At 39.3% G+C, this 25,657-nt stretch overlaps 1 protein-coding gene and 1 non-coding gene across 3 annotated transcripts in view; both read right to left on the bottom strand.

Annotated features, from left to right (window-relative positions):
- Positions 1–25,657, bottom strand: part of CACNB2 (calcium voltage-gated channel auxiliary subunit beta 2) — a 420,013-nt gene that overhangs the window by 40,274 nt on the left and 354,082 nt on the right. The window contains exons 4-7 of one of the 2 annotated variants that reach the window (XM_061126317.1): positions 15,640–15,762; positions 13,115–13,251; positions 10,022–10,098; positions 3,465–3,598 (exon numbers count right to left, since the gene is read on the bottom strand). In XM_061126317.1, the coding sequence (XP_060982300.1) occupies positions 3,465–3,598; positions 10,022–10,098; positions 13,115–13,251; positions 15,640–15,762 (471 nt within the window). Of the gene's footprint in view, positions 1–2,769; positions 2,832–3,464; positions 3,599–10,021; positions 10,099–13,114; positions 13,252–15,639; positions 15,763–25,657 lie in introns of both variants that reach the window. The other variant, XM_061126318.1, reaches the window with a different exon arrangement.
- TRNAC-ACA (transfer RNA cysteine (anticodon ACA)) lies at positions 23,605–23,676 on the bottom strand. Its single transcript has one exon. It is a non-coding gene; the product is annotated as a tRNA-Cys (tRNA).

Below are 25,657 nucleotides of genomic sequence, written 5' to 3'. Positions count from 1 at the left end.
AGTTGTCTACAGTTTTCTGGCTCTCCTCAAATGCTCCTGATGTTCCTAACGCAGGAGGGGCTGCTTTTGAACAAAAAACTAGTTAGAACAGACAGAAACATGCCTCATGCAGGAGAGGTGCTTTTAAAAGCTTGACTGGAGGTTAATACTGCTTTTCAGATGCATTTGAGTTTTCTCAAGAGTTGAATGACCAGACTTCATGTGGTTAATGACAAAGAAAAGAAAGGTCTTTGGGTCTTAGATGGTGGTCTTACCTGGATAAAACCTTGGTCTTTTGTGACCAAATACTTGACAGTTTCTATTTTGCTGTGAGAGTTTGGAGGAGCCTGCATGCTTGTTTCAGTAAATGGAATCATGATCACTCTTCACAGCTGATGGATTTATATTTTTAGGTTTTTGGTTTCTATCCTTTGGAACTTAAACACTTACAATGTCAGGTTTATGGGTCTTGGAGGGAAGATGGTTCTCATGCGTTAAAATATCCGAGCAGGCCTCCATGGCCTCACAAGGTTCACTGTCTTCCTGCAGTTCTCATGTGCTTCTCAAGAACTGTTTAGGAGGTGTTTCTGTTACATAACTAACTCATTCCCTCCCACAAGAATTTATTTCTTTTTTAGAAGAGCAGGGGGAGGACCTAACTTTGTAGCCATTTCTAAAACTTGCAACAATTTTCAGCTCTTCTGCTTCTAATACAATAATGACAAGAAAGATTTTCCCCCCAAATTAGATAACTTATTTGTTTAAAGATCTTAAAATTGACTATTTTAATAGCAGAAAATATTAAAGTGACTGGGAAAAAAATGACTTTTGTTTAGTGTGGAAGACAGAACTATGGCCTAAGACACTGCATTGAGGAGTGTCTGAAAAATACATATACGTTAAGAATCACACAGACCAAAAGAAAAATCTCTGAGCTACTGGAAGAATTTAGTCAACTGATTGCAAATGTGAATGCCATTTTTGCATCAGGCTGTTGTTCAAGAACACATTGCTGTTGCTTAAGATGGCCCTTTACCAACTTTATGACTTGAATCGAATTTAATTTGCTTAGGGCATGGCGAGGGGATGAAAAAGCACTTCAAATTCAAAAGTTTCCATCAGAGTTTTGCCCATAGTCATGGACAATAGAATCTGAGGGGAGAAAATATGACTGTGACTGTGCTGTCTCAAATTTTACTGCTGAAAGCTTTATCTAGTGTTCAAAATGAATTTTAATAGATACAATCAAGGTAGAATACATTTTTAAACAGAAAAAAAAACAACAAACCCAAGACAAACATAATACAGTGACAGCACAAAGGCCACACAAGCATCACTCTAAAAGCAACCTAAAACATGGAAAACAATCTTATCATTGCATCTCAGGTTGTTTTCTTTTTTTTGTTTGTTTTTGGTTTTTGAAAAGTCTATATTGAACCTGACCACATCATTAATAACATAAGAAGAATGAATACCAGTGCCGAAGGCATCATAAGCACATTCATGAGATTATGACATGAAATTAATTCACCAAAATTATTCAATTTTTGCATTTATACCACCTGGGATCAGATTGAAAATATTTAGAAGCCAAGTTCTTGTAACTATGAAGTCTAAGAATACCTTTCCATCATAATAATTAGGAATATCAGTTGCATGCATTTTAGCTCCCAAGAAATTTTATTTCAAGTCTTTAAATATTCAGTGGCCCAGTATTAGATGGGTCTTGGGTTCCTTCGATTTGTGACTGCCAACTATTAATAGCAATGCTGCTAATCAATCAGCTTCTTCATCAGTAGGGTAGCTACAGAAATTACCTTATTTGATGGAATATTGGAACTTTATGCCCTATGGATCAGGACACCATCCTTTTTATCTATCCTCTCCTGCTAAGTGTAATTTGTTCAAATTATTTAATGGAAGAATTACAATAAACATTTTTCATGTTTTGGAATTCAGGAGTCAGTAAACTTCAGAAAAACCTATCAATGAACACGGTTTTCATTCATGTACCTATTGGGTAAAGCTCAGAGCAGCTGAGCAATGCTGAATTTCTAGGTTTCTGCTGCTCTGAACCCTGTTAAGTCACCTGGCTATAAGTTTTAGTGGTGACAAGAAGAAAGGACCAGAGAAATGGACCCACTGTCGTGGATTGGATAGTTGGCTGTGGCTTTTGGTGCTCACACAAAAATGCAGGGGTTTTACTTTTTGCTTGGAGTATCTTGGTCTTCCACAGTGAAAGCAAACACAATTATTTTGAAAAACAAAACCAAACATAGTTCAGCATCTGACAGCTCACTGATGACTCAGAGGTCCTCCACAGGGCAGAATCCTACTGTACAGAGGAGAAGGGCTCAGGGCGTGGAGAGCTGGAGGCAGAGGAGATTCTGCTCCATGCCCACGTGTGTCATGAGAGGTTGTGCTGGGCTTGCTGACATTAGAAAGAAAGATTCTAAAGACAGCACGCACAGCAGGCGGTGGACAGTGGTATATAAAAGAAAGAAAGGAGTGGGGATTGTGGCGGGGGGCACCATCCTTAAAAAATAATGCTTCAGAGCTGCAAAATGTGCTTGGAAGAAACAGATTTTGGAGTCAAAAGAGCTCAGCAGTACCCTAGTTTCCAGTTAGGGAACCAAGAGGATCACTGGGTAGCATCTTGGTTGGCCAGTGGCAAAGGCTCTACGCACGGCCACTGTGTCAGCGTCCGACGGGTGGGATGCTGAGATCTGAGTGACGGAGGAGGCAAGAACATGGGGAGAGGATTTATATATGACAATAGGAAAAACTCACAGTAAACCGCCAAAACAAGCCTGCAGTTTTCCACTGGTCTTGTTCATCTGCAGATTTTGCACCTAGTGGATTAGAAGTTTAAATAACTGACTAAATTAAAAATTGAAGAATTGAAAAAAAAAATTTTTTTTTTTAGTACAAGCTATGTATCTGGATATCATAAATCAGAATCGAATAATGGTTTTTCATATGCTTGATTATCAGTTAAATTTCCGGAGGAAAGAAAGTGATAGAGACAGAAGCATGCACGAGAGAGGTGCATTACAAATGGAGTCTTCAGCATTGGACGTTCCTAGAATGTTGGAACGAATCCCCTTGGTGGTAGCTGTTATTCCATCAAAAAGGCTAAGTACTGTAATGGTGCTTCCACAGGTCACTCTCTGAATTTAGCTGGTCTGAATGGACTCAATTAGCTGCTTGATACATTCTTTTCTTAGGACAGACATGATTGTGTTGACTATTAACTGTGGGACTGAATGCTAATGATGCCAGGGGCAGGATAAACACAGCTCATGTCAATGTGAACTTACCGATTTCTGCTTCTGCTTAGCTACAGCAGCATGGAAAAGAAACAAAGAATAACAAAGCATGCATGTTATTGGCTTTATCAAGGACGCAGACAGTCCACAGGACTAGAAATGTGACGCAGTGCAGTTGAGCGCGTGGACAGACGCAAGCTTGGAAGTTCATGTTACCTTCTTAAAGAAGGGCATTCTTTTCTCTTTGGAGTGGGGTGACGTTACACTGTTTGCACTGGGTTTAGGGGAGCGGTGGTTTGCTGGAATATCATTGTCTTCTGCATCTAAGCCAGTAGCATCTATGTCTATAGCTATATACAGACAAACAATTCAAAAATCATCAGGTAGATGGGAGAGGAAAAATTGGTTATCAAAAAAATAAAATGAAAAGCAAACAAAACTAATCATAGTCAAAGATCTATCACACAGTGCTAAGCACAGTCAACAAAGTAAAGTTTCAAGGTAAAACACATAAAGAATGTCATCAAATTAAACAGAAAGATCCTCTCATAATATCTATGTGCTTGGATACATTTGTTTCATGCTCAATCTCTTGAATAAGATTTTGTTTTTAGAGAAACAAGTTTTTTAATTTGTAGTTTCAAATATAATATTAATATTTTTCAAATCAGCTGTCAGGACAGAAAACCTTCAATTCTTCCCATAGCTTAAACCAGCTTTCAGATAATCAGCATCAGAAACCTTGATCACTTTGTGCCTCTAATTTCTTATTGAGCTTGGTTGAACATAAAGGCAGTGTGAAAAGGTTCACTGAAGTTATAACAGGCATGTGAGGGGCAGAGAGAACAGAAAATCCTAAATCCAGTGACATAAAGAAGTTATACATAAGACAAATGACTCTAGAGGGTCCCAGGATGGACCAGATGGAATTGATTTCACCATGATCTGGGCACTCTTGAGGCAGGTCTGATGGAAAACTAATTAGAAGCCACTGGATATGATGACCTCCAAACGAATCTTATACAACGGCCTAAGTAGCCTCCTGATGATTTTATATAAATTTGCTGGATTTACATGAGAGGCAGCAGCAGAAGGGCAGGAAAACCCAAGGGATTATATCACTGATCTCCTCCTCTGGAGAATGAGGGGTTTAGGTCTGTGGTTTGACATGCTTTCACCTTTTAAACTCACTGGCTCTGAAAACAGAGCACTGAAAAATAAAAATCTTCAATGAAAAAGATTCATCATCTCCTTATGAGGTTCATACAATTCATCCACATGCAATCACTACAGAATTTGATTCATGGTAGAAACCAGAGCTGGAAAGTATTGCATAATCAACGGCAACTCTCTTATTTTTCAAGATTGAAAAGATAAATTCTCAGAGTTGAAGGGACTTGTTTTTGGCAAAAGCTCAGAATCTACTTCTGCCTCTGTGGCACTATATCCCATCCCTCCACCAGGCTGCCTCTCCAGCTGAGGTCCTGCAACAATCCTGGTGCCCTCATCCAATTCCCTAAGGTTCCTGAGTGGGGTCATGTCCTCAAGAGTCAGGATTCAGGAAGATATCATGTAGTTGAGCCCACTAGAAAATTATTCTGTCCTTTAGATGGGACCAAGTAGAAGAAGAAAAGAAGAAATCAACTTGTCCCAGGAAAACCTCATATTACATATGTCATTCTCTCTCTTTTTTCATGTCGTTCTCTTAACATAAACCAGTCCATTCAGATTTAAGGACCAAATTGCTCTTGTGAAAGGACAGACAGCTTGGTGTTTCAACACCTTAGCTTCCATGCCCTGTGAAACACTGGCTGCCCTGGCTCATGACAGGCGCCATGAACCTTTCCAAATGACAGGAGATCATCCGACAGGCGTCATGTTATTTTTCAATGTTGAAGTTATTATGGATGTTAGATGATTCACTCAGCCTTTCGAAAATGAGCTGTCTTGTTGAATTGTTCCTCTTTATTTGATTAGGTCGAAATACTGGGATGGAGCAAACACCTGGCATTGTTAGCACAGTGTTGCAAATATCAGCTCTCGCGTGCATAAAGCTGAGGTCGGATACTCTTTCTCCATGAGTCATAATGGTCTGAATTAATTCCTGGTAGGTAGTTAGATATGCCCAGTAAATATGTCTTTCTCTTTATCTCATCTGTGCCTTTGGATAAGCTCTAGGATCAGCCAGCATGTGTTGTACAATAGAAATATTATGAAACATGCCCAGTGATTTGAACTGCTGACGTGTATACCACCCAGTGATGCTCTTCCCTGAATCTCCGTTTAGGAAGCATGTTATTTGTGTCTTCCTGCATAATATGGAGAGGATGTGGGTCAGGTTGTCATTAGTCCCACAGTACAGTGGTCTCCCACCATTTGGGGAACAGGAATCAGTTTTGTGGAAGACAATTTTTCCATGGACCTGGTGGGGGGAATGGTTTGGGGATAATTCAAGTACATTGCATTTACTGTGCCCTTTATTTCTATTTTGTGGCAATCTCAAGATATTATGCCTTGACTTTAGGGGTTAGGGTTCACACTTCTATGAGAATCTAATGCCGCTGCTGATCTAACAGGAGGTGGAGCTCCAGTTATAATGCAAGTGATAGGAAGTAGCTGTAAATACAGATGAAGCTTCGCTGGCTAGCCTGCTGCTCACCTCCCGCAGTACAGCCCAGTTCCTAACTGACTAGGAACCCCTGCTATAGTAGGTCTTAATCCAAATCAAGGGCTTCCCAGGTGGCTCAGTGGTAAAGAATCCACCTGCCAATGCAGGAGACATGGGTTCCATCCCTGGTTCGGGAAGATCCCCTGGAGAAGGAAATGGCAAACCGCTCTAGTGTTCTTGCCTGGGAAATCCCATGGATGGAGAGGTCTGATGGGCTACAGTCTGTGGGGTCACAAGAGAGTCTGACACGACTTAGCAACTAAACAACAACCCCCCAAATCAGTTTCCCTTTAGGTGGTCAATTCCAATATGCTCTACCTTTCTAATCTGTTATTGGACTTATAAAGGCCACATTCAAGGGACAGTGCCCTTGACAGCCTCTCTGAAATTGAGGCTACTCAGTGGTCTGTCAGAGTTGACAGGACCTTGGGATGGTAAAGTCCAGGAACTGAATTTTATGATTGGTCCATTGGGTTTTTTATTTAAAGGAAGAGTGACAATGTATAAAAAGCTGAGCTGAGCCACAGCCCAGATGTTTGGATACACACACAAACAGCCTGAGTCAGGTTTGAAATTTACCTGCATTTGGACAGAAGGGCTCAAAATCCCAAATTGAATACTTCAGTTTTCTAGTCCTGACTTTGGTTAACTTAGATCTAAAAGCATCTACATTTGTCCTGAGACACAGAATTCTAAATCATTTGGCTAATTTCAAAACACACTAAAGAAATTTACTAAAAGTTGAGAAGCATGTTTGACTCTTTAAATGATTCTATACACTTTAAGAGGCTCAGATGGTTCTTATTCTGAGAGGTGTGAGATGTTCCTTTTAAATTTCATGCTTGCATCAGCATACCTTGGCAAACATTAGTATTTACTTGGGAAAATAGTCTCCTTTAAAAATAGTTTATTTTTGTCCTCTTCATGAGCATGCTTTGGTTTTGAAAATTATTATTATTTTTTTTTTTGGCAGAGAGCCTTGGGGATGTTTTGTGAACTCTAAATTTCAATGTAATCTTAGACAGTTGGGTCGAGTTGAGTGATGTGCTGGGGTTGTGCATGTGGACACACACATGTAGGTATACAGAATGCTTTGTGCAACCAGCTACTATCTCATTCCCCAGGGGTGAGGTGGAAAGTTTTTACTTTTTCTTTTTGCATTCATCTATTTTTGGCTGTGCTGGATCTTTGTTGCCGTGGCACGGGTTTTCTCTAGTGGTGGAGAGCAGGGGCTCCTCTCTAGATGCGGTGTGTGGGCTTCTCATTGCAGGGCCTTCTCTTGCTGTGGAGCACGGGCTCTAGGTGCGTGGGCTTCCGTAGTGGCTGCTTGCAGGCTCAACAGTTGTGATGCATGTGCTTAGCTGACCTGCAGCATGTGGGATCTTCCCAGACCAGGGATCGAACCCATGTCCCCTGCATTGGCAGGCGGATTCTCAACCACTGGACCACCATGGAAGTCTGAGGTGGAAATTTTTCCTTTCCAAAAATCCTGGAGAACCTCCGATTATATTTACTTTGGGCAAGTGCTTCTATTCTTTGGTCTTATAATGGGTGGGCTTACTTGTAGATAGGGCCTTGGGAAACAAAAGATGATGATTAATCATTGGAGGCCAATCCACATTTGATAGGTTCAACAGGTTTCCCTGGAACTTCTCTATAGAAGGTTGGGGGAACCTCTCTGTAGAACTTTCTTAGGTTTTTCTATTAGGTAAATTGTAGTATTGATACAAAAACATAGCAGGAGCCTAACGTACTTATTAGGGCTACACTGGTGGCTCATGGGTAAAGAATCCACCTGCCAATGGAGGAGATGCAGGAGACACGGGTTCAATCTCTGGGTTGGGAAGATCCAACTGAGAAGGAAATGGAAACCTGCTCCAGTATTCTTGCCTGGGAAATCCCATGGACAGAGAAGCCTGGAAGGTTATATTCCATGAGGTTGCAAAGAGTCAGACACGACTTGAGAGACTGAGCACTCACATACTTACAATGTATCTATTACATATTTTGTAGGTGGTTAATATTTCTAGTTCAGGGTGGTTTGTGCTTGGTATTCAGAAAAGTGATTCCAAATTATAAAACTGTCTCTGTATAAAACTTGGGTGAAGTTAAAAATCTCTTTCTTTTCTTTACACTGTTTTTTTTTTTTAACCAAATAAAAATGTCAGCACTTGCACATTGTAAGGTGAAGATGATGAAGAGATTGTTTTTCAAAAATTATCCATGTTTTAAAGAATATAATTTGTACTTTTCTCTTTTTTAAATTGAAGTATAGTTGATTTAACACATCATGTTAATTTCTCCCATACAGCAAAGTGATTCCATAATACATTCCTTTTTATATTCTTTTCCATTATGCGTTATCACAGGATATTTAACAGAAAATCATCTTTATTATATGAAACTCTTACTTGAACTTGATGTTTAGGAATGACTAACAGGTATGGCAGTATTCTCCAGTTTTCTTCCCTGGAGAATCTCAGGGACAGAGTTCATAGGATTGCAAAGAGTTGGACATGACAGAAGCAACTTAACACATACGCACATAATATCCAGCTACAGAAATTAAATGTTACTTTTCAAACACTTATTCTTCAAAATGCATGTTGTTAGCTCTCATTAGATTGCCAAGATGATGAGAAGGCTACATTTCGATTAAAGGAAACAGAAAACTTCTAGGTTGACAGAAGTGGAGCTGACAATCTGAGGGCAGGGATGCTATTTAACACAAGGAACTGGCATTTTCCTATTTCAGGAGATAGTGACAGTCCTCAGGAGTCTCTGAGACAGTTCTGAAGACACAGAAGAAGAGAATAAGGTTTGTACTGTAATCGCTGCAATTCCACCCATTTGAGGGGTAGAGAGAAGCCTCCTTTCTATTGGGCACTCAGGAAATATCTAATCACCACCAATCAGGGGAAGACAACCTCACATCAGACCTAAAGGGCTCTGACGTTTCATTTCAAACATACTATTTTACTTAACTTTGGGCAACTTAGAATTATAGCTAGTTGTAAGTACGTGACTTTGGAAATCAATATGCATTCTTAAACAACTGATTTCTTATTGTGCTCAGACTTTGCTCACTTAACAAATCTTCCAGTTTTAACTAAGAAGCTGGGATGGGTCTCTGAAAGCTGCCACATCTGGGAACAAGGTACAATCATCAGTAACAAGGGGGACCCTTAAGACCTGGGAGTCATGGTGCAATTATACTGCTCCTTCATTTCTCCACAGAGGCATAATTCTCTTTCTTTGACCTCTTCCCACTTCTAGCTTCCCAGAAATCACCCAAATGCTCCACTGGCCCATCCTTACCATCTTCCTCTGACTCTCAATTGCATCCCTTAGCAAACTAAGACTCTGATCATAAATTTTCACCCAATTCAACCAATTTGTCTCCTGTTGATATAGAACTCCAAGTTCAACACAGAATGGTACAGTTGCCAGGCTGAGCAAATACAAATTCAGTTAATGAATTTCAGATAGACAAGGAATCATTTCTCAAGGATGTCTTGAACAACACTGACTTGTACTCAAATAATCAGAAACGCACATTCTTCTTCAGGGCTTTGGGAAGAAAACAGTCATTACTCTTCCTGGAAGTGTTTCCATCTTTTGTTCAGTGTTTCTGTACGTCTTCTACATGTTCCATGGAGCTTCCTGGGTAGAGTTCATGTCAGACCCATCAATCCATCGTCACTTTATCCTTCTTTCTTCACTTTTCTCAACTTTTTATCCTTCACTTTTAATTTAACACTAAGGCCAACACCTCCCATGGCACTCTGATCAATGGTGAATGTTCATTCATTTACAGACCATGACAATGTGCCCGGGATCACTGTGTACAGGGGGACTAGAAAGTTAAATCTGCTTATCATCTTGATCATCTAAACCGTAAACACACTGACACCATTTCTGGGGTTTTTTCCAAAGGCAGAAAAGAAGTTGCCCATATTGTTCCTAACGCCATTCTCATTTCTGCTCCCTCTGAACATCTTGAGGGTTAACTAGTGAATCGGTTTATGGAAACTCACACAACTAGGTAAGACGGAGAAAAGCATGAAATGCAATAAGTATTGTTCAGCACTTACTACCTACTTACCAGATGATGGAGGTGTAGATTTTCTGGAACTAGGTACTATGTCACCCAAACTGGATGATGAATTTCCTCCTGATTTACTGGAGTAAAGCAAAAGTTTATATTACAACTGATACTTATTTCAGAGATGAAGACATTTGTACTGCTCAATAAACATGATTACTCATTATGTTTTTACTGAACTTTAAATCTGCCTTGCCTCCAAGGAGGCAAAGAGTAATTTCCCAGTGGGTTCCTGAAATGCTTGAAACATCTGTGTCAAGGTCTCTGTTTCAGATTCAAGGCTTAATTTGAAAAGGCCCTGAGAGACTGAGGAAAACTAGGGTACCTGCTGCACCCGTCAAATTCTCTGCCAGGATCGCAAATAGATTTCTCATTTTCAAGACTCTCAGAAGCAATGCATAGAACCCGCAGGCTAACACCCACACTTGTTTCTTTTTCACTGGGTTCCTGCTCCTTTTTCTTGTACACCAGAAGAAGCTTGCTTCTTTTTTGTGTACCAAGATGGACAGTATTCAAGTATTCATGAGCAATCTATTAAAAAAAAAAAAAAAAAACCAACAACACAGCAATAATAAAATTTGCCAACCTCTGAAACAGTGATCCTCAACCTTTTTGGCATCAGGGGCCGGTTTTGTGGAAGACAATTTTTCCAAGGAACAGAGGGTGTGGATTGGTTTTGGATAATTCAAGTGTGTTACACTGACTGAGTTCTTTGAGCAGGGGGTGGAGCTCAGGAGGTAATTCAAGTGATGGGGAGTGGCTGGAAATATAGATGAAACTTCACTTGTGTTCAGCTCACCTTCAGCTATGGGACCTGGCTCCTGACAGGCCAGGGACTGGTACTGGTTCATGGCCTGGAGGTTGGGGATCCCTTCTCTAAAAGACACTTGAGAGAACATGACAGTGTTCCATGATTTAACTCTCAGAGTGTACCTCCAACATTTCTCAAACATGGCTAACATGGAGGGTTCAACTTGGTTCATTTAGGAATGATCTGAACTTCAGAACTACCAAATTCTAAAGTTTGATCTGAGACACGCTTTAGTGTCTTAAAAACTTTGGAGTTAATATAAGATCAGTGGCATTGATGCTTTTACCAGTGACCTGCAGGCTAAATGATACACTACATGACCTCCTCACAGAGGTGGATGGAAAGGAGTATTTTTAAAGAGTGACATGGAATTTCAGCAAGACAATCTTATGGCCAAACGTTTATTATCATAGCCAAGCCCAGGTCTAGTGGACATAATCTGCTACAGTGTCTATGTATCCAAGGGTGAGATTTTGTAAATATTTACATATGTTTAATATTTTATGAATATTCATAAGAAAATACAAATTCCACTAAAATGCCAGGGACAGGCTGAATTTTGTTGCTACCATCCTGGCATTTTAATGTGTAAAAAAGACAAACATCAAAAGCTTTAAGCAACCACCAGAAGGCCTCTGTGTCTTTTTAAGGTTCTTAAAAGATACCCCAGCATGTTTAACAAGGACACCAGACACGATGTAAAAGTAGTAAAAAAAAAAAAAAAAAAAAAAAAGTGGTATTTAGAGAAGCCATTTCTGGCAGTTATTTAAAAATACCCATTAGCAAGACCAAAACATTTTCTTCCAGAAGTTTGTTTTTTTCCCCTGAACTATTAAGTCTAATTCCAGTTCAAGCTTGAATTTATTCTACATTCTCTTTGAATTTTCATAACAATCAAAGTATTATTTGAGTTGTGTAAAACTGTGACAAACAGTGCAAAGAGATAAAATGTTCAGAATGCAAATTTGCCCTTCACATTTAATTCCATAAAAATGTCATGTTCTTGAGCCAGGCTCTAATTCTACTGCTTTTGATTTCTGCTGATTTTTTTTTTTTTATTTAACTTACAAATCTGAGTTTTATAATACTGCTGAATTCTAGCTATGCTCTCAAAACAAAAGTATATTTAAAATTTTTGGAGACAAATGTAAAAACCTCTGAATAAGAAAACAAGAAAACAGTATTTTCACCTACTTGGGCAAAAAAAGAAAAAAAAAATACTAGTGAATGAAGATGGATGTTCCAAACCACAAAGCATTTTATATTTGACCTGTGTGTGTCTTGCTGACACTAAAATATGGTCTTTGACAAAGGCTTTTTTGTCCTCATAGAAATAGATAAAACATAAACTTCAGGAAACAAAAGCTTAGCAATTTGCATTAAAGAAAAGACTTAACTATATCATATCCTTTAACTGCAAGAAGCAAATCGTGTTCCTGTACTTGTCTGCAAGGGGGTCATTTTCACATTTACTTCATATTCGAGGAGCCCTTCTAATGATTCTAGTGAAGGGCAAACAGCCTTAAGACTCCTAGGAAAAAAGATCATTTGGCCCCAGCTTATTACATAACTCATCTAATTGCTATCTGCAAGGACAATTTTAACTGCTTTCTTACTGAGTTTCTCTTTAAGTGTTAAGCAGTAGGTAGAACTGAAAATTGAGTTTCTTAAGTGAAAATGAAACTCAGAGACCACAAGAGCTGCTCCTTGCTGGTCTCGAAGACTGTCATTTCTAAAACATCTGCCTACCGTGCCAGGCAGCTCCAGATACTGGGATTAGTCACCACGATTGCTTGATGCCACAGTATTTTCAGCCAAAGATTAGGACTTCAGAATTTCCTCTGCACTAAAGCCTGAATGTAATACTCTATGACCTTAGCTCTTTTCTTTCCTTCATGGTAACAATTAATTTGATTCTCTCTTGAAGAGGATGAAAATGAGAGGCTGGGCGATGTTTTTAAAATACAGGATTTGTAATGCTCTCAGTAAACCCTACCACCAGTCTGAACTAAAAGAGCCTGAGAGTTATAAAATACTAGTGAATCGAGATGAATGTTCCAAACCACAAAGCATCTTCTATTTGACTTGTTTGTGGGCACTCAAAGGAAATTCTTGCTGACAATAAAATATGGTCATTGACAATGGATTTTGCATCATTATAGAAACGAATACAATGTAAATTTTCTAATACAAAATAAAGATTGGAGATTACAGCAACCAACGGTTCATGAATGATAGTACAGTATGAACTTTGACACAAACACTTGATGTTTTTCTCCTACCTGGAGTAGAATTTCCCTTGCTTGGCTCTCTGTTCATGCTGTAGCCTCATGTTTTCTAGCTTGACTGGGCTTGGAATGAATCCTATTTCACAGCCTTCTTTAACCAATCGCCCTATCCACCAGTCATTGTTAAATTTCTAAACAGAAAATCAAAATTGTTCAGATCAGTGCACAGAAGTTAAATGAATCTTCACATCCTTTATCTTCCCGGTTAATTTTTTTCAGTGGAGAGAAATATGGCAATTACAGAGAACTCTGCCTCAAATATAACAAGTCAAGAAACCTGTAGGTTCAGGTGTTGAGTATGCTAAAGGTGAAGTATTTTCAGGATGCTCAACAATCCATCTCTGGCTTGACTCTGCCTTCACTTTCCTGACCATGAGATTTTCCTGAATTCCATTGCAGCTGCTGGCACCACGAGGAGGGTAAACTCTTCCTATTCAAAGATTAACAGCTCTTCCTGACAAGAGACCATTAGGAACTAGGGAATGTTACAGAATGTCTTCCTCTTGTATAATCAGAGTAGTTAGAAGTATTATGAATGAAAAATACTAACATTCACCTGAAATATCTGCTGTCAGAACAAAATTTATCTTTGTTGCAAACAGGTTTATAATGACCACAATCTGGTGTTCACAAATGATTTCTCGACTTATGTGAATGTCGGCAATTTCTCTCTTGTGCCTGGAATATTTATCCTATATCTTTAGGATCTGGTTTGATGTCCCTCAACTGAATAGTATTTTTCAAGCCTGTTCTTGAACATCTCTGTCAACTACAAATTGGCACTTGCCATCTACCTCTACAAGGACTAAATCATGTGCTGTTGCAGCCACTGACCTTCAACACTTCCTGAAAGGAGTTCAGGGTGGAGAACAGAAATGAGGTACTTTGTGCTTTGAAAAAACTGGCAGAACAGGTCTTCCGATAGATATTTTCAAGAGCTGACTTTATGAACCTAATGCTTACATCTCCTCATATCTAGAAAAGCACTAAAGTTCTTCATAATGATGACTGCTCCTCATGACTAGCAGAAACCTTCTGCAAAAATATGTGCTTGATTGCATATACTCCTCCTTCACCAAAATCACCTAGGTACTGGCCTTCTCCCCTGCCTCTCTGGCACAGTTTCTCAGAGCTATCCAAGGTGCTGTCTCCTGGGCTATAGTCCTCATTTTGGCCCAAACAAAATTTAATTCGTAACTCTTATGTTGTGCTTTTTTTTTTTCTTTTTTTCTTTTTTAAAGTCAGCATTTCAAAGAAGAAAATCCATTCTGTTTTTCTTTTCTTTCTTTAAGTATCAGCCCTTGGGATGGGAGCCTAGATTCACCTAACTTTCTGTTGTAAAGTGAAAGTTAAGACTTGTTGTACTTCTGCGAATTTTTTCTGTTTTTCCTTCCTAGCCAAGGACTTTCTTCCCTGGTGGTTCAGATGGTAAAGAATCTGCCTGCAATGCAGGAGACCCAGGTTCAAGCCCTGGGTTGGGAAGATCCCCTGGAGAAGGGAATGGCTACCCACTCCAGTATTCCTGGCTGGAGAATACCATGAACAGAAGAGCCTGGTGGGCTACAGTCCAATGGGGTCACAAAGAGTTGGATACGACTGAGCGACTGATTCTTTAACTTTCAATTTTTCCTAGCTGAACAGAAATAACAGCTCTTTTGAAAAGTTAAAGAAATGGTAGGCTCTATATTCTCTAGGCTCTTTCAATGGCAGTCATCACCTCTTTTGCTCATAGCCTTTAGTGCCTGAGCAGTTACATCGACATATGCTCCCTAGGACACACTGTTCCCTAGATGGAAGTGTTCCAATGGTAAATTCCTACAGGTTCAAGAAAGTCTCACGCTCACAGTCTGAGAACATCATGGAGGGGAAATCTCTGGCAAAGCAGGCTCTGATAAATGTTGACTCAAAATAAACCTTAATTAAGAGTGAATTTTTTCCAATTTACAGACTGAGTCATTGTTAACAGAAAGTGGAGGCTTTTGGCATGGTGGAAAAGGGATGTTCCTGATATCTATTTCTTGTCTCATTGGCTCTAACTCCATCCATTTCTCCTTCCCCTACAGCAATTCACCACCAAAGAAGGAGAAAGAGCACCAGCGGTCTGAGTTTAGACCTTGTTAGCAGAGAGGAGAGACTGTGAATTCTAGATACTATTATTAAACTCTCCCCAGATGCTTAAACTTGGGACATGAGGGGCAAATGACACATGGTCAAGGTTAAACATTAAAAGAAAAAGTACAGGTTAAGTATAAAAAAAGGATCATCTACTCCAGTGGTTCTTGATTTCTGGGTCACAGAGCCCAGGGGAGCCTTGAGGTTATTCCAAGAAGCCTGTGACTTTTTTCTTCTTTAAAAAGGTTATATTTATTTTGGAAAAGGTTGAGAGGCACTGATTTCATGTGTATGTTATATAATCACGGCTATCCATGTGCTATTTCACAGCAATGAGAAGTAAGAAGTGATGTTTCAAGGTAAAAAAAAAAAATCATGCAGCTAGAAATTGCAGTTATTCTCCTTACTTCCTTAACATGCAGAAAATCTTTTGCTTCGAATGAGATGGCCATGCCTGGCACGGGAACATCATCTTCGTGGGCAGCACTGTAGCTGACATTTGTCCGAACTGCAAATGCAACGGGCTTTGTCTAAAATGGAAAAAGGGGGAAAAAAATAAAAAAAGAAACAAGTGTTCCTTCTCTTTTCCCCTCAAAATACAAACATACACGGAATAACTGTTGTCACAGTTGTTGTTTTTCCTCAATTTGGTTCTTTATCACAAAACACCATCTTAGTATTTCCAACATGGGAAACCTTTGGGCGCTCAGCCACATACACCCATTTCTGAACTAGAAAAAGGCCACTATGCTTTATGAAAGCACTCCAAGCAATGAAGGTAAAGATGAACTACTGAAATATGTGTTTACAACATAAAAACTTGTAACAAATGGAAATCAGGAAACATACACAGGTTTGAAATGCCAAGTTCTTGTGTTTCAGTGAAAAAGACTTGGCCACTGCCATATACACCCCCAAATCTACCTTAATTAATAATAGAAGAGGGAACTTCCCTCGTGGCCCAGTGGTTAAGAATCCATCTTCCAATGTAGGGGACTCTGGTTTGATCCCTGGTTGGGGAACTAAGATCCACATGCCGTAGGGCAACTAAGCCCTCATGCCACAACTAAGACCCAATGCAGCCAAAAGTTAAAAAAATAATTTTTTTTAATGACATAATTCTAAAACATACTTTGTTTTGCCTGAAGAAAGAACCAAGGAATATATCTTATGACTATTAAAAAGTATATTCATGGCTGCTGGGTATCATGAAAGCAATGACTTTCTATTCTAATATTTGTCCTCCTTGAGTTTTCTCAGTCACTAAAGATGATAACATTCAGTAAGCTATTCTTCACCATTTGATGCTTTGCAAATTTACAGATACATTTTGTCCTCTGTCAAGCAATACCTACTTAATCACAAGGTTAAAAAAAAAAACAGGTAAACTCAGAAATAGTGAAAAGAGGTATTAACTAGCTCTGGGTTTCTTTCACAATGTGGGCAAGAGGATTTCTTCTGAGCTGTTTCTTCCTATTCAAAGAGCTCTTCATCAGGACTGCTCATGAGGGATAAGGGGGAACTGGAATAGAAAGAACCCATCTTCACTTCTGAATTTTCCATAGTTAATCTGTTCTAGCTGACTACTGTCTGGGTGAGGGCTGAGTTTAGAAGAGCCATGGTTATGGAGATTCATCCACAATATGCAGGAAAGAGGTCCAGGTTCTAGATAAAGGCACAGTAGACAGGAAGGGGACTGAAAGACATGACATCCAATTCGTGACATCCATTACGAGTTTTCATATTAGAAGAGGGCTGCTCCTCATATGGAAATATGAACTTTAAAGAAGAACAGTAAAAGTTGCCTAATAGTTCTACCACTGAAACACAATCCTGGTTTTTTAAAAAAATTATTTATTTTTCCCTGGAGGATAACTGCTTTACAATGTTGTGTTGGTTTCTGCTGCACAAGAATGGGGATCAGCCATAAGTATACATATGTCCCCTTCCTCTTAAGCCTCCCTCTCTCCCCATCCCGCCCCTCTAGGTCATCGCAGAGCACTGAGCTGAGCTCCCTGTGCTAAATAGCAGCTTCTCATGAGCTGTCTGTATTACACACGGTAGTGTATATACGTCAACGTGTGACAATGCAAACGGTATTTCAGGGGAAAAATGGAAATATCATTTTAAATAATATAGAAATTTGTTTCCCATAGCTATAACCATAATGTACCTAATTCATATCCAAATCTTAAAGTAACATAGTAGTTTTTCATGTGGTACACTTCTTTTTACTCTACCATTTAAAAAATTACCTCGGTAATTCAACCCCTTTTTTGACATTTAGGTTTAGAGGTTTTTTCATTATGATAAATATTCTGCTTTGAAAAATCTTTGTACAAAAAGCCTCTTTCTATTTAGGATTCTCTCCTTGGGATAGATTCCCAGAGGTAGCATGAGTAAGCCATGAGTTATCAAGACCTTTTAAAAATCTATTCCAAACTACTGTCCAAATGGGCTCTGCCAATTTAAACTGCAACCAGCAGGACATGTTGGTGCCCTTTTCCCTAAGATGCAGTTTTAATTAGACTCAGTTTTACTACTAGAAATAGGATTTTCTGAGTATAATCAATCCACTATTGGAGAGAGTTTCTGATCCCTAAAATATAAATCCAAGATTTTTTTTTTAAATGACATGATCTCTCATCTCTCTCAGGGACTTCTTAAAAATTCCTCAGAGGATACAGACTTTAAGTGTAGTGCACGTGCGTGCATGTGCGCACACACACACACACACACACACATATATTTAAACCAGTGGAAGATCTAAGTTTTAAATGTACAACTCTATAAAGGATCCTATGAAAATCTCTTCTCTTTTTCCCAATGACCAACTTTTCAGACACTGGAGTGGTAGGAAGAGGGAACACTGAGAAAAGAAAAATAAAGAGGTGTGAAGGTTAGCATATAATAACCAGGGCAACAGATGATGATTTTATGTTCTTAGATTAAGATTACAGTTCTGAGTGTGACTCCCCACCTGTCTCAACTCCTATGACCAACCATGCTTCCCTTAGATAAGGAGCTTTACACAGCAAGCAGTATAGGAGCCCAGCTGGCAGGTCCAGGGGGATGGATTGTGGGCAGTTCTGGGGCCACAGGACTTGATTTTTCCCACAACCTAAAGAAGCTCCACTGGCACCTTGGAAGCCTGACTCATGGAAGCCCCTAAGTGCCGGTCAGAGATATGTTTTACGTTTATAGCAGGAGCAATTATTATTTTTTCATAGTCTTCTAGAATCACTAGACCTAAGGCTGTCAGAAAATAATTACTGTTAAGTAGGAGATCATTAACTAACAAATCTCTTCGGATCCAGCAATTCCACTTCTGGGCATATATCCAAAGAAAACAAAACAACTACGTCAAAGAGATATCTAGACTCATGTTTATAGCAGCATCATTCACAATAGTCAAGACACGGAAATATCCTAAGTGTCCACCAACAGATGAATGGATAATAAAGATGTGAGATACACACACACACATGCAGGAATACTATTCAGCCATGAGAAAGAAGGAAATCCTGTCATTTGCAACAACATGGATGGACTTGGAGGGCATTAGGCTAAGTGAAATAAGAGAAAGACGAACACTGTCTGATCTCACTTATATGTGGAAGCTCAAAAACAAAACCAAACCCCCAAATCTCTGGTCATGAAATAGGATAAGACAAATTATCACAAATTCATGGCTTTCTTTTGAGCTTGCTTCCCAAACAATAACTTAATGAGTTAAAAGTAAAGCTAATCATTTTAATGGCTACAACAATGTTTACATACAGTTAACGAAAAATGTGCTAATGATGGAATATCTGCTGTTAAAAAGCAAAATGAAATTCACTCAAATAAGAATAAAAATAGAATTCTGATGATTAATAGTTACTTGAATTTTCAGGAATCAATTTCTTCATTTCTTAATACATTTTATTATGCTAAATAGCAAATTATGTTTTTCCATTTTCATTCAGAGACCATTAATAGTTAATAACATATGAGGGAAATCCATAGTTTGTTTTCAAGTCTACAATGGGTTTTTCTTAAATATTAAGGACTTCCAACTTGTAGCATTTTTTAAAGAAATTGTAAAGTATAAAGAATTTAAATGACCCAGATGTCTATTATAAGAGACTGCAGAAAAGACAGTTTAACATTTTAATGAGTCTCTGATCCATTTTCTTGTACATAATAATTTCCTATAAAACTTGCTATGCTTTTCTATGATTTTAAATGACTCAAGTAGGACTATAACCATTGAGACTTACAATGGAATTACTCAGACAAAGATATGGTGAGGTACTTTCAGAAATAAGATCAGAGCTATCTGCTTTATTAATACTTGCCTATCATTGACCTTTTAAAAGATCTTTGGTAGTTTATTATAAAGTATCAAGGGTAGCCTGAGAAGTCTTTAATAGCAAACCAAAGCAAACCACAGTGATAAAAAGAATATAACAACTATTTATATATCCTGATAACTGAACACTGAATCAGACTGAATAAGCAAATAATCACAGATTTGTCATAAAATAAAATTTACATATGTAGTTAATTGATTTGAGAAATTCAAGTTTCCTGTCTAAAATGGATTAATTTAATGAATATTTATTAAGTACATGCTTACTATCTCAGGTTCTTACCCTCACAAAGTTTAACCTATATTCTAGTAGAGGAGATATCATAAGCAAGATAGTTGATGATTTCAAATAAGGAATAGAGTAAAACAAAGTTATATGAATAGAGTGACCACGAGCAGAAGATAGACTGGCAGTGAAATGAGGTGTTTAGGGAAAGCCTCTTTTGAGTTTTCAATTTTCTCTTTATTCACCCACCCACCCATGCATCTATCCATCCACCCACCCACCTATCTGTCCACCCATCCATCCATTATTTATGTGTCAGGCACTGTTTTGGACAGTTGGATTACATCAATGACCAACAGAAACTAAGATTCCCTGTCCTCTAAGGGCTTACATTCTAGAGGGGGAGAGACAGATTACAAATAATAGACATAATAATCAAATAAAGTATACAACATGTTAGAAAGAGACAAATTCTGTGGAAAACATGGTAGGGAAAGCCGGGGTGCCAGGTGCCAGGGCAGGGACAATTTTCCAGGGTCGTATAGATAGCCTGCCTTGAGGAGGTAGTGTTTGGACAAAAGCATGAAGAGGTAAGAGAATGCAGGTGCCTGAACTCCAGGCGGAGGGAAGAGCCAGCGCAGAGGCCCTAATGTGGGAGCAGGTCAGATGCGCTCGGAGACGACAAGGAGCTCAGAATAGCGGAGTGCAGGGGACCAGGGGAGCTAACAAAAGATGAGGTCAGAGCTCTCAGGTGATACCTGACTTTGTAGCTCAGAGTTAAGACGTGTGGCTTTTATTCTAAGTGAGATTAAAATCACTGGAGGCTTGTCAGCAGAGGAGTGATGTGGTCTGACATGTTAAAAGGACTGTGATGGCTGGTGAACGGAAAAGATTTGGTGACTTTGAAGTAAAAACAGGAGAATCAGTTGGAGATGCTCACAGTTACTCACGTGAAGAGATGATGGTGTTTAAATCAGAGCAGCAGCAATAGAAGTGGTAAAAAAAAAAAAAAAGAAAAAAAAAGGTCCAATTCTGGATATGTTTTCAAAGTAGAATCAACTAAATCTGCTGATAGATTTGATAAGGGTGTGAAAGAGAGCTGACAATGATGCCAAAGGCTTTGGGTCTGAGCTATGAGAAGGATAATGTACTCATCAGGTGATACACAGGGGAGGGCTAAGTGCACAGGAGGCAAAAATAAAAAATTTTACATTTCCTTTAAATTGAAGTATAGTTGACTTACAATATTGTATCAGTTTCAAGTGTGCAATTAGTGATTCAATATTTTTATAGAACATACCAAAGTTTTACATGTTTTGAATGTGTAAAGCTTGAGATGATATGAAGCATCCAACTAGACTTTGGAAGAGGGCTCAAGGTCTGAAAGTCTGACGGAAAGATCTGGGCTAAAGATACAAGGTGGCAGGGGCTTCTCTGTCAGTCTAGTCATTAAGACTCTGTGTTTCCACTAAAAGGAGCATGAGTTCAAGTCCTGCTCAGGGAACTAAGATCCCCCCTGTCTTGCAGCATGGTCAAAAAAAAAAAAAATAGATATAAGGTGGTAAATCTGGATGATACTGCCAAGGAAATCAACATATGCGAGGGCACTCCAACTACAAAACTGCCTCAACTTCCAAAGAGTGGAGAACAACTGCGAAGTGGAGAATGACTCCTGGTTTCCAGGAGGTAAGTGTCTCGAGGAGCAGGAAGTGATCAACTGGGTCAGACACTGCTCATCAGTCAAATACTGAACGCTGACACCTGCCACATGGATTCACAACCTGGAGGTTGCTGTTGACCAGAGCCCACTCAGCTGCTTGCTGGAGATAAAGTCATATTGGAGTTAAAAGAGATTAAAAGGAGGGGAACTGGATACAGTAAGTATAGACAATTCTTTTAAGGAATTTTTCAACAAAGGGAAGAAATAAATGGGGTGACTGGTGGTAGGAAAAGTGAGTCAAGATTTTTTTTTTTCCATTTAAAGTAGGAGAAATAACAAAAATCAGTGCTGTTGGGAATGAGTCAGTAGAGAAGGAGAAAAAAAATGTGATGATCTATGAACCAGAGGACAGAAGTGCTAGAACATTGTTTTCGCTTTGGCAGAGGAGGTGGTGAGATCCAGTGTGTAAGTGGAGGACGGGGCCCCAGAGGCAAGGAGGCAGCATGAACAAGGGCAAATTCTGGCCACAGAGGTGATGTGATGTCCTCCTCTAATTGTTTCTCTTTCCCAGTGGAACAGAAAGGTGGGAGTAAAGACAGGGCAGAAGGAATTGGAGGTTTTAGAAGAGAAGAAAAAACTCAGTGAAGTAATTCAGAGTGTGGAAGTCTAAATGAACAAGGGAAGTAACTATGGTGGGACCACCAAGCAGGACTAAAGCCCACTTGAGAGTCAAGGTCATGGATTTATGGGAAGCTAGCCATGCCATGTGGGAATGTCATGAGCATCATCACAGAGATAACAGATTCAAAACCACTGTCCCTCAGTTTTAAAAGATCATGGCCTTAATGACCTACTGCATAGCACAGAGAACTCTGCTCTATGTTATGTGGCAACCTGGATGGGAGGGGAGTTTGGGGAGACTAGATACATGTATATGTATTGCTGAGTCCCTGTACTGTCCCCCTGAAACTATCACAACACTGTTAATCGGCTATACTCCAATATAAAATAAAAAGTTAAAAAAAGATAATGGCCTTAAAACTACCATTCCCCATCTTGTTTTGAATTTTCTACAGCAATTTCACAGATGTGTCTATTACAGTATATATACAAATAAAGTTTATATATTTGGGAACTTTTTAACCTACTCTCCTGAGATGATCTTTCAACTAGGTTATAACCCTTTTCAGGCAAATGATTTATATTCCTATTTATTTTTTATGCCAGCCTCCAAGCCTTTACCAAAGTGCTAGGTATACATTAATAATGGTTAAAAGATTGAACTAAAGGACTGATTCCTTTCTGTTAGAGGAATCAATCATCAGGAGCTTATCCAGCACCTACTCAAGGCAAAGTTCTGTTACCATGGTTCCAGGGCCCATAAAAATCAAATGGATGAATCATTAAGGAACTAAGGTTGGTCTCATTAGGATTTTGTTTTATATGATTGATATGCATATATGTAAGTGCAAGCATACATATATACTTATGAAATTGAAAATAGCTATATTAACTAAGAATCAAGCAAAGAAGCGTACGTTTAAAACAAAATTTGAAATAGTATCTCCTTAAACACCACTGAAATGAGTTACAATCCTGATATAAGTTAAATTTATTTATGAAGCAAAAGATAAGGAATATCTGATTTTTCATTTTTTCATAGATGATTAAAAAGTAGATAAGCTCTTGCAAAAGTGTTTTGGGGAGTAAATAATGGTAATCCTTAAAATATTATATTCACCTTAAAAAACTGAATTGAAATACATTATTTCTGAATGCTGAAATCAGGCAGTACTCAAAGCTACAAAATCAGTGTGCCTGGTGAAGCTCGGAATAATAATGACACAAAGATCTATTTTTCTGGGTAGGAAGACATATAGCACCTTTCCAATTTGTTTATTAGAGAGCTCATCACTTTGGTTCTGAGGTCATATAAAGGATTAATTACCAGTCACCAGGAAAAGCAAGCATCCAATAGATAAACTTACTAAAGGAGAAAGTGAAAGTGAAGTCACTCAGATGTGTCTGACTCTCTGTGACCCCATGGGCTGTAGCCTACCATGCTCCTCCATCCATGGGATTTTCCAGGCAAGAGTACTGGAGTGGGTTGCCATTTCCTTCTCCAGGGGATCTTCCCAACCCAGGGATCGAACCCGGGTCTCCTGCATTGTAGGCAGACGCTTTACCATCTGAGCCACCAGGGAAGTCATCAAAGGAGAAGTTCTATACAAAGAAGAGAGATAATATCTTCAATTTTGGGGTAGTCTGCCATCATTCAGTATTAGGAAAGCCTTCTCTGGACTTCCCTGGTAGAGCAGTAGGTAAGAACACACCTGCCAATGCAGAAGACATGGGTTCCATCCCTGGTCCAGGATGATTCCATATGCCACAGGGCAACTAAGTCTCATGCCACAACTATTGAGCCAGTGCTCTAGAGCTGGGGAGCCATAGCTACTGAGCCCACGCACCACAACTACTGAAGCTTGAACGCCTTTTAGTTTGTGATCTGTAAAAAGACAAGGTACGACAATGAGAAGCCCAGGCACCACAACTAGAGAGTAGCACCCGCTTGCCCCACTAGAGAAAAACCTGTGTGCAGCAGTGAAGACCCAGCGCAGCCATAAAAATAAAACTCCGCTTTCAATAAAAGTGTACTGGCTTCATTTTCCCCATGGAGCTGTCTCTCCCGAGAATAGCATCTTCAAAAGGCACTGCAGCTCCTCCAGGTCACTGGGGAAGAAACCAATATGGCGAGAACGTGCTGCACTTTATTTATTCTGGGTTATAGAATAGCTGTCTCCAGGCCTGAGAAGAAAGGTGAAGTCGTTTTCAATTAAGTCAGCCTCTTAAGAACAGAACTGTCTATATTCAATTTTACTATTGATAAGTCTTACCAAGCAGGAGAACTGTAGTTCTTAAGTTATTTAGAATCTCATGGTATAAATTCAGGAGCAAGCAAGTTTTATTTTAGGCATGTTGTACAAAAAAAAAGAAGAAACTAAAATGCTTAAATTTGTTTTTTCTTCAGTTGTTATGGACTCAGGGTTTGCTTAGAGATGGTCATAAGGGTGTGGCCCTAATCTGATGGTACTGTTATCCTTAGAAGAGAAACAGGAGACACCTGAGGCCTCAGAGAAAAGGCCATGTGAAGACACAGGGAGAAGGTGGCCGCCTACAAGCCAAAGAGAGAGGCCTCACCAGAAACAGTCTGGGATCAGAACTCTGAGAATACCCATTTCTTCTGTTGAAGCCATGCTGACGATGCCATTTTGTTATGGGAGGCCAAGAAGACTAAACAGTTGCTTTAAGTAAATCAATGCGGGGGGGGGGGGGGGGTCCTATATTGCTAATGAAAAACACAAGTTTAATCTACATTATTTTGATATCAAAGTGTCATTTGCAACCAAAGATTATTTCATTATACAAAATTCCTATATACTTTTCAGAGAAAATTAGGAAAATGTCAAGTCAATCAAAATTCACTCCTTGGGACTTCCCTGGTGGTCCAGTGAAGAATTTGCCTTGCAATACAGGGGACGTGGGTTCAATCCCTGGTCAGGGAATGAAGATCCCACATGCCATGGAGCAACTAAGCCCATGCCCCACAAATACTGAGCCTGTGTGTCACAACTTGAGAGTCTGTGTGCCACAAGGAAAGATCTTGCATGATGCCACGAAGATTCCACGTGCCACAACTAAGACCCAGACCAGCCAAAGAGATAAATACTAAAAAAAAAATTCACTCCTTTTTTCTAACACATCTTGGCATCTATTTTGTTTAAAATCCAACACTGCAGACTTCACAGGGCAGGATGCTGCAGGATACAGGGTTCCTTCCTTAAGCCCATCGAGATGCTAGCCAGGAAACTTGTGTCTACAGTAGACCCAGCAGCTTCAGCTAAGGCAGCTGATAAGAGGCTGGGTTCAAACATACCTGCTCACTCTCTTTAGCTATTGGTTGGCCACATTTTTTGCACAGCTGCTACCTCCAACTCCTGAATAACAACCTGACATTTCCATTCATTCTCTTTGCTTATCTGTTAAAATTTCACCCATGTGGCTGTCCCATTTATTAGTTGGTTTTCCCTAATTTATACTATTTCTATTTTTCTGAAAGAGTAAAAACTTAAAGAACAAAATAAAAAGTGTGGTGATGGAAGACCATCTCGACAGGGGCCAGGCACA

The sequence above is a fragment of the Dama dama genome, chromosome 23 (assembly GCF_033118175.1).
Source record: "Dama dama isolate Ldn47 chromosome 23, ASM3311817v1, whole genome shotgun sequence".
Taxonomy (NCBI): domain Eukaryota; kingdom Metazoa; phylum Chordata; class Mammalia; order Artiodactyla; family Cervidae; genus Dama; species Dama dama.
The sequence above is the reverse complement of the archived record's forward strand: the minus strand, read 5'-3'. Positions and strand labels throughout refer to the sequence as shown.